At 47.0% G+C, this 13,382-nt stretch overlaps 2 protein-coding genes across 2 annotated transcripts in view; one reads left to right on the top strand and one right to left on the bottom strand.

Moving 5' to 3' along the window:
- The first annotated feature begins 238 nt into the window (after positions 1 to 238).
- LOC135805580 (succinate--CoA ligase [ADP-forming] subunit alpha-like) lies at positions 239 to 11,945 on the top strand. The gene is made up of 12 exons (XM_065319640.1): positions 239 to 389; positions 469 to 587; positions 2,179 to 2,295; positions 3,208 to 3,351; positions 4,209 to 4,277; positions 4,517 to 4,574; positions 6,297 to 6,380; positions 7,037 to 7,188; positions 7,387 to 7,453; positions 7,667 to 7,716; positions 10,012 to 10,083; positions 11,782 to 11,945. The coding sequence occupies exons 1-12, from the start codon at positions 350 to 352 to the stop codon at positions 11,800 to 11,802; spliced, it is 993 nt and encodes a 330-aa protein (XP_065175712.1). The 5' UTR covers positions 239 to 349; the 3' UTR covers positions 11,803 to 11,945.
- Positions 11,946 to 11,959: 14 nt separating this feature from the next.
- The window catches only part of LOC135807494 (coadhesin-like), a 5,793-nt gene continuing 4,370 nt past the window's right edge, over positions 11,960 to 13,382 (bottom strand). The window contains exons 5-6 of the mRNA XM_065321241.1: positions 13,156 to 13,344; positions 11,960 to 12,872 (exon numbers count right to left, since the gene is read on the bottom strand). Coding sequence (XP_065177313.1) covers positions 12,553 to 12,872; positions 13,156 to 13,344 — 509 coding nt within the window. The 3' untranslated portion in view covers positions 11,960 to 12,552. The remainder of the gene's footprint in view (positions 12,873 to 13,155; positions 13,345 to 13,382) is intronic.

A 13,382-nucleotide genomic window follows, 5' to 3' on the forward strand; every position in this document is an offset into this window, starting at 1 on the left:
CGAGCAGTGGCAAAAGTAAAACCGGTTTGTACCCTTTTTCGAGCTAGGAGTCGTGAAACTACAGTGTACTTTGCATGAAAACCTCGGTTTTCACGACTCGTTTTGTTCATTCACCATGCGCATTCACCATAGTCACGTGACAAACAGCTGCTGTTGCCTAGACTACACGCATGCATGGCCGTGAGCTGAAAACATGCTGAGCAGTACTACTGCACTCTGATATGCAGTGCATGTTGAGAGTTTTTTTGGCTTTCCGTTTTGTTTCTTCCAAGCTTGCCTTTCCATATTTTGGGGAGTGAGGTCAGCAATCAGTTTTTTTTAGAAACATTGGAGTTTGTCAGCTGACGGAATGGCGGCGGTTACTGGCTTAGCTCGATCTCTTCGCCCGGGTAAGTATAAGTAGAGAGGCGAGATGAGAAATTTCTCTTCTTCCAACTGCTGTATAAATTGGCTTCTGGTTGGACGCAGCATGCCGCCGGTACAGCGGTGTTTTCGCCCGTCAGGCTTCGTCTTATGAGGACACCAGGGGGAATCTTGGAATTAATTCCCAGACCAAAGTGATATGCCAGGGATTCACAGGAAAGCAGGTAAAGATGCGGTTTGGTCATACATTGTATCAGCGCTGCACGACTGACCTCGTCTTGCTGATGACGGATTAAAATTTGAATTTCTCAGTTGTTGAAGGCGTGATCACATAATGTGTAACTCTGCATTCAAACTACAAACATGACGATGATGATTGCACCAGTATACACAATCATGTTCGACGAGTACTGCTTGCTGGTCATGTACTGTACCAGGGTACCAGAACTGAAGGGTATTGTCATCAGGGAGACGTCAGATGAACATCAGTGAGAATGATCTAACTGGTGCATCAGAAATAGGGGCAAATACCAGTAGATGACTTGTACGTCTATTTCCTATGCACTGTACTATGGTGACTATACACGCAGTAAGCATGGTTGCACATACCACTCAAACAGTAATCCTCTGTGATTAGTGTGGTGTGCTACGGTTTACACTGTACTGTGCAGTCTGTCTCCAGCTGTAGTACAAGTGAGGCTACTCCCACAGGTGTGCCTGTGCTTCAGGTCTGTGTCCTACCCCGGTGTGATTGTACTAGCTCCAAGAGTCTACAGCCTCGAGTATTCAACTCGTGCTAACTTATAATTGCTTAGCGAAATGACGATCAAGCAGACTGGATTTGAATTTCCTACGATTTAGTCACAACAATGTGCGTGATACGGTGCATTCGAAAGCAGGCAATGTCTGGACATGAAGTACACACACATGCACACGCACACCGTTCGGAATCTCTGAGAAATTTATACTTGAAAGCTGGAAACCGTAGGAGATCGTTAGCGAAGCCACGACCCCGCTGATTCGCCAGTGGATGGCTATGACGTATCGTGGGAAGCGCGCTTCTCCGGCCTCCGCGTGTAGAGCTGCATATTCTCTGAGTTTGTGGACTCTTGTTAGTATGGCTGCGTGGAGTCTGTGCACACAATGGCTTCACTGGTCCAGGGTGAAAACCCTGCTCTGTCTGATGTGTAGTATTGTAAGGGTCATTGCAAGAAGCGTTGTCGTCCCTAAAACTCACTCATCATGCAACATTCCTCCCTACCCGTACGTGGGACAAACGGTTCCATGGAGGACACATTCCTTCCCATATCCATTCACTACGTGCAGTCTACTTATGTACGCGCATCATTCCTACCCATCGAAACGAACTGCCGTGTGTATATCTAAGAAATAGCGGATAACCTTTACTTGGTGCTGTACCCCTAAGGGTATCTCCGAGTTCTTAGGGTATGAGGTCTAGGTCAAGGGCAGCAGTGTTCATTGACTACATGTTGGCATAAGTTAGGTGGCTGACGCGTGCAGAATGTTTCGGCTTGACCTGGCCGAGTCCCAAGCCATGGACGCTACTCGTACTCCCTGACGAACATGCACTAATGTAGCTCTCCTCCATCTTGTTTCATGGTGCGCCCGTGTGATGCAGTCAGTGTCTTCGGCGGCCATTGCCCTGTGAGCTGCAGGGTTTGTAGCACTTTAGAGCGGTGTGTACAGTACCACTCTGTGTTCTGTTGTTGGTGAGGTTATTTTTGTAATATTTTCTCATCTTTTGCACGTTGTGTGCATGCGTAATGGTATGAATTGCGATCATACTATTTGCAGGGAACTATCCACAGCGAGCAGTCCATTGCCTATGGCACACGGATGGTCGGTGGTGTCTCACCGAAGAAGGCCGGTTCGACACATCTTGACCTGCCTGTCTTTGCTTCAGTCCAAGAGGTACAGTAGCTGTGTATCACATTGCTGGCAGTATTTATGCTAACTATTAGGCCATCATTTTTTATATCTATGTTTCGCGTCAGTTCAACTACCAGAATCATATGCGAGAGGTGGAAAAAAATAAAAAAAGTTGCAAAATAATTAAAAGGCTCATCACAGGTGTATGCACTGTACATAGCACTATAGCTCGTGCATGGTGTAAATTCGAAAGAAAAATCGTACATCGAAGCACAACATCTGGGTTATCAGCATGAGTAAATATTCACTTTAGACAGAGGAGGCAACCGTTGGTGCCTATGCTTCGCTAGATTATTGTACTCAGACTTCAGCAGCGGTGCAAAGACCTCCGGAACGATGCATCCTCTCAGGTTGAGGCGATCAATGCAGTCTGGTGTAAGCTCATAGAATATTGCTCCCAGATGCCGAACAAACGATTTACCAACGCTGGCCGAGGGGCCATTTCTGAATCCAAGCTTCGCCGTATGCAACCAGTCCACACTGATGATTCGCACGATTGTACACTCACTGTGCATGTTCGATTTTTTTTATTTTTTTCCGAAAAAAATCAAAACGTATGCGTGCGGACGACGCGAAACATAGCTATAAAAAATGATGGCCTTACATCATAGACTTAGTGACATACTGTACACGGAATGCTGTTCTTTAGGATGGAGAACGCATTGGAATGCCTCTGGGGAAGCGATGCTGTACTGCCTACAGTGTCTGGTAGTTAATGGGAGGGGCTCTCAGAATTGCATGTTTAGCACAGTTGTTGTATACATTCATCACTTTGTGCCTGGTGACCAACTTCTTCAATCCAGTCAGATGTGGCTTATCAACATTAGGCCTTCTCATTATTTTGCTTTTGCTGCTGCTGCTCCTGCTGTTGCTACTGTCATTGTTATGATGCAGGCCAAGGCAGCCACTGGAGCTGATGCATCTGTGATTTACGTTCCACCGCCGTTTGCCGCTGCCGCTATTCTTGAAGCCATTGAGGCCGAGATTGGCTTGGCCGTGTGCATTACTGAGGGTATCCCCCAGCAAGACATGGTCAAAGTAAGTGTCAGGGCAGACCTACAACTGCATGTACAGTCGGGGTCAAAGAAATGCAACCCTCTTCGGGGTATCGCACTGCGTCCAGGACCATCTACAGCGTCACGCTACATGCATGTTCACATAAAACACATTCACTAGTGCGTTTGTTCATGCAGCCGTGTGATGCGGAAAGTTGAATTTCTTGGGCCGTTACTGTACTTCAACTAATAATACATGGCACTAGTAGACGGTGAAAAGGATATGAAACAAAGATGGTAGTTTGTTCTTGCCAGCAGTTAATGTTACAGAGTTTTACTATTACTCTTGAGATCTCACTCTGCCACATGACTCGATGCTCTTTTGCTGACTCACGCAGCTTACGAGCATTGCCGTGACATGGACAAGTTCATTGAAACTACTGTTTGTTCACATTGTCCATACAACCAAGCAGCTGTTCCGATCTTTCAGAGCTCCTCTTGGTCTATCTAAGTGTCACCAGGGGTTGACAACACTGGCTCTGAAGGGTTCTCTGTCCTGTGTCAGGTGTCACAGCTCTTCACATGATGGCTGCCCAGTGTACGTGTATGTGTTGATGGTTGTTCAGGGCACATCTACGTATTGATGTTAGTCATCCACCTGTGTTGTTGCCGGCCTCACACCCACTTCCCTGGCATTCTCTCAGTCAGAGACTCCTTGAATAAACGTTAGGAGGCTTTGCTTGGCAGAATGCTAGGGAAGCAGGCACGAGCATCTTCGATAGTGATCCCTATTACTACTGTTTTCAATTTTGAAGTAGAGACTGAATTGTATAAGTCTGTCCAGGTGTGTTAACGTTTTGGCATGTTTGATCGCATTTGTGCGTGTGTCTGTAAACGCAGGTAAAGCATGCACTCGTGCGTCAGAACAAGACCAGACTGATTGGACCAAACTGCCCTGGTATTATCAAGGTGAGTTTCTCCCTTTCATCTTCTAGCCTTCTATGAGTAAGGCAGTGGGTCGAGAGGGGTCAATAGAGATGTGCATGTGTGTTGGCCGCAGTCCCACTGTTGCGTAGACATGGCTCTGTATCACTGTGCCAGAGAGAAATTTACCTGTTGGGTGGTGATGTAGTTGAGTGTTGCTCGCTCTCCTAGCGTATGTGTGTGTTTGTGTCTGTCGCTGTCATTGTGTGCATGTATTTATGCAGCCTGAGCAATGCAAGCTTGGTATCATGCCTGGTCACATCCACAAGTACGGATCAGTCGGTAAGTACCATGATCCACTGTCCTTAGCATTCATTGGCTTTGACTATCAGAAACCCTCTACAGTCCATTTCAAAACTGTAGACGCGTACCTAGGCAAAAACCGTTATGCCAGCATCTATACCACATAAAATCTGTGATCACTTTGTGCATAATTTTTTCCAAATTGGGCGTCTGTTATCCAATCGTTTAGAAACTATATGAGAGTAATTGTGGAGCGGACCTGAGCAATATTCCGAAAACTATTCTCAAAAAGTTCCAGCCAAATTTGAAATATTTCAAAAACACTGCGCGTCTATAGTTTTGAAATGGACTGTAGTAGCGTAATCATACTATTATAATGCCTTCAAGAGAAAATGATGGCTGCATGGAATGTGGACCTTGGAGAATTGTGACCCTTCCGCTCGTGATCAGGTTTCACCCTGCACCTCGCTTTTTCATCCCCCCAAAAAAATGTTTCACCTTGGCTAGGTTACTGTAAGCAGAAGTAACTGAAAGTAAGCACAACGCAAGGATTGCAATGACAGGTGTGCGGTGGTGTGGGCATACAGTTAGCAAGTGCATAGCTATTTCTTGTGTCTACAAGTAGTGCGCGTATTTTGCCGTGCATTGTTGTCTTCACCTGGTGTACAGCTGAACCTGAACCTGTCTTGAATGACTCAATTGTGGTGCGTAGATATTAGATACATGTACTTCCTCCGCATCATTAAAATTGTCGCTTAGCACATCGCAATGTTTGTGACTTGGCTCGTCTTAGTCAGACTTTCGGAATCGCTGCTTTCTGTGTTCAAGCATTGGTGCGACCCTTCCTGCGCAATGTCTACTTGTTACTGAAGCCGTGGTGGTCTCGGACTTTGTCGGAGCTCTCTTCCGCACCAAGCGAATTCATCGCACTCCGCACTATTCCGCCCCAGAGCGCATATCGTTTTTCTGGAGTTCGTGCCGTCCCACATCGTTCGCTTGGGTATTTATCAAGACTGCAAGCTCGGGTATAATAATCCTGGTATCTCTCCTGAATACAAAATGCTGAAGTTGACGTTGGTAAGAACAAAGTGTTCTCGAATTCCTAAAATGCGCTACTTGTGGCGCATGTTGCTGCGAAGGTAGCAGGTCTGAAAACACCAACAAAATCAGCGAAGCGCTTGCCAAGGAAAGAAGGTGCAGAATTACTTACTCTATCCCGCTGGAAGGTCGTTACAGTGTGCTTGAAAAATGCTAGCTTGCCTTCAATGGCTTCATCGCCTGCCACCTGGAGGCATGGATCGCTTGAAAACGAAGTTTTTTGACCTGAATTTGAACGCACGTCTTGCTCAGCATATTGTTGAGTGCTGAAGGGTCTGCCTCAAACTCTGATGAAGACGTCGACCTTAGCTGCAAGTGCAGTGAAGCGGGACGCCACAAACTAAAGCTTGGTCCGTCGACAATGCTCTGCCTCAATTTCTAGCTGATTTATTTGCCCTTCGAGTGGACAAAATAAATTCGAAAAATTGCTCTGGGAAGCGACAATTTTAATGACGCGGAGGAAGTAGCTGGACGTCATGGACTGCACGTCTGAATTGCGTATACTTTTCATTGTGTTGAAACAGGATCTGACGCATAAGATAGCCAGTTTATACTTTCTAGTGATGTCTAGAGGTGTCAGCTACCATTGATTTCTCATTCATTTGTATGGAATCTGTGACGGCTTGGCAACTCACACCTTAATCTCCTGGCATGCTACTGCAGGTATTGTGTCAAGATCTGGTACTCTAACGTATGAAGCCGTGGACCAGACAACAAAGGCTGGCCTCGGACAGACACTATGTGTTGGTGAGTTCCTCATGCTCACTTTCTCTCTGTCTTTCTCGCTTACTCTCTCCCTCGCCCTCTCTCTCTCTCTCTCTCTCTCTCTCTCTCTCTCTCTCTCTCTCTCTCTCTCTCTCTCTCTCCCTCTCTCTCTCTCTCTCTCTCTCTCTCTCTCTCTCACTCACTCCCCTCCCTCTCTCACTCACTCTCTCCCTTACTCTCTCCCTCACTCTCTCTCTCTCTCTCTCCCTCACTCTTTCTCTCTCTCTCTCTCTCTCTCTCTCTCTCTCTCTCTTTCTCTCTCTCTCTCTGGGGCCGATACGTCCTTTAGAGCAGCAGCAACACCAGCAGCAGCAGCGGGGTCATAGTGTTTGTTGGAATTGTCCTATACTGTAGTACATGTATTTACTTTGTCGATGTGCATGATGCATTTGTAGTTTATTTTTTCACTTCTTGCCAGTGAATATGCACTCTCTAAATGACTCATCTGCAAGTAAGCAAGTAACATCTGACACACGTTGCAGTTGCACTTCCTTATTCCAATGCTGCTAGAGCCTCTAGGTGTCTGGTGTACATCTGATTCTTGTAACTAGACACTGGTGTTTGTTCTTTTGCTTATTCTGCGTGCGTGCGCGTTTGTCCGTGTGTGTGTGCGCGCATGTGTGCACTCTGCTCTCCAGGAATCGGTGGTGATCCATTCAACGGTACTAACTTCGTTGACTGCCTGGACATCTTCCTCAGGTGTAATGAGACCAAGGGTATTGTTCTGATCGGTGAGATTGGAGGCAGCATGGAAGAAGAAGCTGCTGAGTACCTGAGAGAGCACAATTCCGTAAGTTCGGGCCATTTACTTGTGCAAGAACGTAGAGAAGAGATGGTTTACTGATGTCTGTGGCCAGATTGGCGGGCTTTGGCAGGGTTGTATGTCTGTCGAATATGGCATGAATGTGCTGCAAATAATCACTTTTTCACCCCCACATGGACCAACTGTGTGTATGTGTTGCCTTCTCTTTGCTTGACAACCGCACAGGGTCCCAACAAGAAACCCATTGTGTCATTCATTGCTGGTCTTACTGCTCCGCCTGGTCGTCGCATGGGTAAGTTTAAATTCCATCTCTACTGTGCATATTCAACATTGCACTCAAGCAACACAAGGTCGTTGTGGTGTGTCTTTCGCTGGACCTGTGGAAGCTTGTTGTTGTGCAGCTATGTATCATACAGTGCCTGCTGGTCCTTGAGATCTTCTGTCTGCCTGCCCACTAATCTGATTCCTATTTATTCTTGTCCGTGTTCTGTCCTCTCTTGTTCAGGTCACGCTGGTGCCATCATCTCTGGTGGCAAGGGAGGTGCAGAGGCTAAGGTTAGTTGTTAGTGTGGCACATCAGTCTTTTTTCTTGTTGTTGTTGTTGTTGGTGGTGGTGGTGGTGGTGGTGGTGGTGGTGGTGCTGGTGGTGGTGGTGCTGGTGGTGTTGCACCCCAGCTAGTCACGGGTCTATTCGATTCCTCTGTGCTGGCAGGTTTCTGCTTTATTTCTCACCCTTAACACACACACACACACACACACACACACACTTGTACTTGTTGCTCACTGCCAAAACTGGTCACGTGGGTCTCCCCGGGAGAGGGGAGAGAGACTCAAAAGGAATCTTGGAAAGATGGCTCAATTGGCTATTGAACCGCCCAACGGCCGACACCCCCTGAAATCCCCAAAACTCTGGGTGGACTTGAAAATGATCCCACTTATGGGCTCACCACACCTCAGTAAGTGGGTGCAGGGGACACGATAAGATTTCGAAATTGCTCTGACACAATGTCCTGCCACTTCTGGAACCGGTCGGACATGGCCGGACACTGTGATTTTTTTACAAGTCTGGTACTACTCATAATAAAAAATAATTATTATTGTCTTCACCAATTTCACACACGACACCACACTGCATAATGCACACATGCATGTGCATCCTACATCACACGGCGGTATTGCTGGTCACATCAAGGATGATCATCACACAGATCTCAAGTGTTGTAACACTGATTCAAATCGCTGTGCGTTTTTCAGCAAGCATAGTAACTGTGATACGAGCGTGCAGTGTTTCTGCACATTTCGGATTTGACCCGGTTTTTCAGCGGCAGATCAAAGACATTCATTTTTACGCAGTCGACAAAAGACAAAGTGGGCACCTGCTTGCCCATTCTAACTTCTTGTTGCCAGCTCCAAGATCGACAACATGTCACTACTCGAGTTGGCCGACGGCTCCCATCTTTGCAAACGCGGTGTGCTTTTTGAACAGCACGTAGTTTCTACGCGACGTTGAATTTCTGACTAACCTTCGCTGCTGCTGCTCCGTCGATCTTGCACAGCGCGCCGCCAGTGCAACAGGAGCGTAATTGACTGGATTTGCAGAAGACTGCTCCTTTTGATAGAGGCATATCGCAAGCTGGCACACATTTCTGACGCCTTGTTTCCCTGGAACAGGGACGTTTTCAATATTTCGGATTGTACAAGCGCCTCGCGGAATAGTTCCTATTGTAGCGATAAAGCGAAGAAATTTCATTTCAAAACTCCTCGATCGTTTGCTACGCTCAAACTGGAGCTACTCTGAAGTGGATAGCTCCCTAGGCCCTGTCTTGCTGTAAAACCCTCGTGTAGAAGGTTGCTGCTCCGACTTCGTGAGACTTCTTCCCAGGCAGAGCGCCATTGTCCTCAGCCGTTCTCTTTCCCAGCGACGCTATTTTGTGAATTTCGTTCGGACAGATTGTCCGTTCAAGAAAAAAAGCGCCGGATTCGAATCGAAAATGGTCGGAAAATGTCCGATGTCCGACCGTTATCGTGTTCCCTGGGATGAGGACAAGGTGCAGAAAAAGGATTGACGGCATCAGGGTATCCGTCCCGGGATCCACCTGCAGTTACCCCTGCCCCCAGTGAAGGTAATACTTGCTACTAGTGTGGGTGGCTAAATCAGAGTGAATCTGATATAAGCTTGACTAGCACCATTGATCACACACAAGTTAATCTAGCCAGAAGCAGTCCATGGTTAACAGGTCTGTATACTTCCAATAGAAAGTATATGAACCCTGGAACCACACACACACACACACACACACACACACACACACACACACACACACACACACACACACACACACACACACACACACACCACACACCACACACACACACACACACACACACACACACACACACACACACACACACACACACACATACCTTGGATACTGTGTAAGGAGAATGTTTGGTCTGTTGGAAGTTCCCAAGTAAAAGAATGGAATTCAGCACTGCTATCTACTTCTCTCTCCACATGGGGACAGTAAAAAGCCACTAGGAATCTATAATTCCTACTCTCAATACCTTCGTGGGAGGAGGGGAGAGGGGGGGGGGGGGGGGGCATTGTTTGTGTTTGAAATCATTTTTCATGGTTGCTGTGTGCTATTTGAAAGCCTATTTCTCATTGTGTATGGATGTCTCTATGATGTTTGTTTGTCATCTCTTTTTTTTTGTCGTGCAATGTTATCGCATGAGCTGATTGTCCCGTATCTGGTGGTGTTAGTGGACAGTAAAGTGCAACTTGTAGTTCCTTGGTCCATTTTCTTTCCTATATTAAAATCTTTTTCTCATTATTTCATCTTTCTTTAGATTGAGTCATTGGAATCGGTTGGTGTGACAGTTGTGCGCTCACCCGCCGTAATTGGTCAGACCATGAAGGAGGTGAGTGCGTGTAGCGGTGCATTCTTTCTTGGTATCTATGGCTGCTGTGTACCATCATGTTTCTGTCCATTGCCCTAGTAGATGTGAGAGTTTGGTTATTGCTGTGCTGCTTGCTCCAGCAAAGGCCCACGGCTAGCATTACATAATTATACCGTAAAGTCAGGGTGCGTAGCACCCTTGAAAACCCTGAAAGTTTTTCTTCCCCCGGGAATTCCCTGAAATCCCCTCAAATTTTGTATTTTGTAGAAAATGTTCCTTGAATCCCCTGAAATTTGTTTTCCAGATCACGCGACCTGTACTCAGCGACTGACTGTACATGATATGCATAGATCTCGAGTGCCAGTCCGGTCACCTCTACTGGTCATGTGAGTCTACGGCCTCAGCGGCCAGCGCAGCTCGCGTAGATCCTTACGGTATTTTTTACATTTGAGCCTTGATCGCCATGACTATCGACTGCGGTACGACGGTTCCTGACTGTAGCGAAACTGGAATCCGCCACTGCAACTGCTTTTCCGTTTTATTTGTTTGTTTTGGCCTTCAACAAGACAAAGTGTCTTCAGTTTTTTCGGAATGCCGAAGAAGCTTTACAGAGTTGTACTTGTTCTCCATGCGGAAAGGCAAGTGTGTTTTCAACGCTCGCTGGTTGTCTTTGGACCCGTACAAAGACTGGCTAGTTCGCTAAGAACTTAGCGATGGAGAAGCGTGATGGTGACGGTGGCTCTACTACTTGCAGTATTGATGATCAAATCTTCGATTGTTGACATTCTGAATCAGTGAACCTCTGAGTGACTACGGATATGTGGTGTCTAGCGACTGTATGACATCTGTGAATACCCTTGAAATGCCCCTGGAAATGCCCTGAAATTTTGTGTATATGTTGTGCTACGAACCCTGTAAAGTACTGTTGACCCCCCCCCCCCCCCCACACACACACACACACCTCCCAGCTGGTTTTCAGCAGGGGGCGGGGATTAGATCAAGCCGTTCAAGTGCAGTACGGCAAGGTAGGAGATCAGTCCTGGCATACTGGATTGTGCGCATTTTCTTCCTTCACATGCATGTATTGTGTACAGCAGTACATGCGTCGGTTCAACATCGTATCTCATCGTATATGCCGACGTCGCTTTACAGGCAGAAATTCGACAGGGGGCGATCAACGGTACCAGGAGTACATAACCCCCGAGAGTGTGCAACGCCTGGTTCAGCTCTGCATAGGGTCGTAGTCGAGCGTAGTCGGACCTTCCGATGCCATGCGTACACTCCACACTAGCGCAAGGCCAGTCTTGAGGCAGGGCACCGTTATTTTTGATCCGAGAGTCTGGTCGTGGTCGAGCGTAGTCGGATCTTCTGATGCCATGCGTAGGCCGGTCTCCAGGCAGGGCACCGTTATTTTTGACCCGAGAGTCTCCGCAACTCCCCAGGTTCCCGTCAGATGTGTACGGTATTAGGACGCGAAGATCCGATTACGCTCGACCAAGACCCTATGCAGAGCTGGATCAGGCGTTGCACACTCTGGGGGGGGGGGGGGGGGATTATGTACTCTTGACGGTACTTTACTGTAGTGCTGCAACTGTACAAATACAGCATCACGTTTGTTGTCCAGGCGTAGCAGTGCTGTGTTGATTTAGTGCTCTGTGTGCTGCTGTGGTTCTGACTTTTCTTCTTTCTGTCTATTTTTTGCCTGTTTGTGTGTTGCAGCTGTTGAACTATGGATCATGAAGTCACCCCCACCTTTTTATTACCTCTCGCCTCACATCGTATTTCTTTTAGATTTTCCTTAAAAAAATTAATAATAATCGTGCTGTTTCCTATACGCATGTTTCAATATCCGTGAGAAACCAGCGCTAGTTCCACTCTGTAAATCTGGCTTGAGGGGTGATTGGGCAATGGGTATAGTTGCTGGTGCTTCTTACAACATTGGAACTGAAGAATAGTTATACAAACTTATAGAATAGAATAGTAGTAGAGTAGAATATTCAAGTTCCTAATAGGCTTCCATAAACACAAAATTATGCTGTGAGAGATAAAATAAGGAAGATATTGTTTCTTTCTGCCAGTATCCACTTTCAGAGGCATAATGAGCAATTTGTTGAAGAACTAGTCATAAGATGATTCCTGCGAAAGCAGCCAGATAGGATTTGTACGAGCATGAACACAAACACGCATACACTCGCATGTATAAGTACAATGTTTTGTGTATATACATGGTGAGTGAAATGTGTTGCTCGGTTCTGGTCAAGTACATACTATGGTCGTGGTGGAAGGAGTCTGTATGCTAACTGTTTGCCCCACAACTGAATCCAGTAGAGCACTTGCACCAGACTGCTGTAGGTGATAATGTTTCCCAAAGGATTGAAACAAGCTGACTCGATGAATCTACAGCTAGGACTAGAAAGGCCTTGGGAACTGGATGCAGTCAAGAATGGAGTCCTCAGTGGCAGGGGTATGGTGCTTCTTGGCAGATGTGGCTCAGTGTGTGTTGGCTACGAAGTAATCGTCATCCTCAAACTCCTCATCCACACTCTCCGGGTGCCGCTTAGTACGCTCTATAGTGACTGGGTGCCCCGGTAATTTTGTCCTTCTCTCCCGCAACATTTCGTGTAGATCGGCGCTGCGCTTGCTGCGGCTCTTCCAGTCCTTGATCGGACGACAACCTCCAGCAGAGCGTCTGCGGCGTCTTGAGCCATCTTGGCCCGAGCCACCGTCTCCACTGCCACTGGCACCCGATCCAAGTTCTCCAGATGCGCTGCTCTCCAGTTCACAATCGTCATCATCTATTGGACACGCCACTGTCATATTTCCGCAGAAAACAAACCAACAACAAGAAAGACATTGCATGTCTTTGGAATGACAGTACTGGTTGTGTGACTTGTGTCCGTACAGATGCTGTACAAGTTGAACATGCCCACAAACAGTACCACAGTATACCCTTGCCGCTAGCACATACTTCAAGTAAATATGCGGCAATCACACCAAAGTACACACCCATCTCTCTCTCTCTCTCTCTCTCTCTCTCTCTCCCTCTCCCTCTCTCTCTCTCTCCCTCTCTCTCTCTGAACACATAGTACTTACATGGGCAGCATTTCCCCTTCCCGTCGTAAGCGAGGTCGTTGGCAATGCAACACTGTGAGTAGCCACTGTGCGCACTTCTCCTTTTACGGTTGCCGCTGCCATCAGCATCATTGCCACTACCAGAGCCTTCCTCACCAGATGCAGAGCCAGCATTATCACCGGCAGGTTTCACCACTGCAGAGCAGTCAACTAGCGAGACAGTGCAAGAAACAAACACAAAGAACAGT

Source organism: Sycon ciliatum, chromosome 1, assembly GCF_964019385.1.
Source record: "Sycon ciliatum chromosome 1, ocSycCili1.1, whole genome shotgun sequence".
NCBI lineage: Eukaryota > Metazoa > Porifera > Calcarea > Leucosolenida > Sycettidae > Sycon > Sycon ciliatum.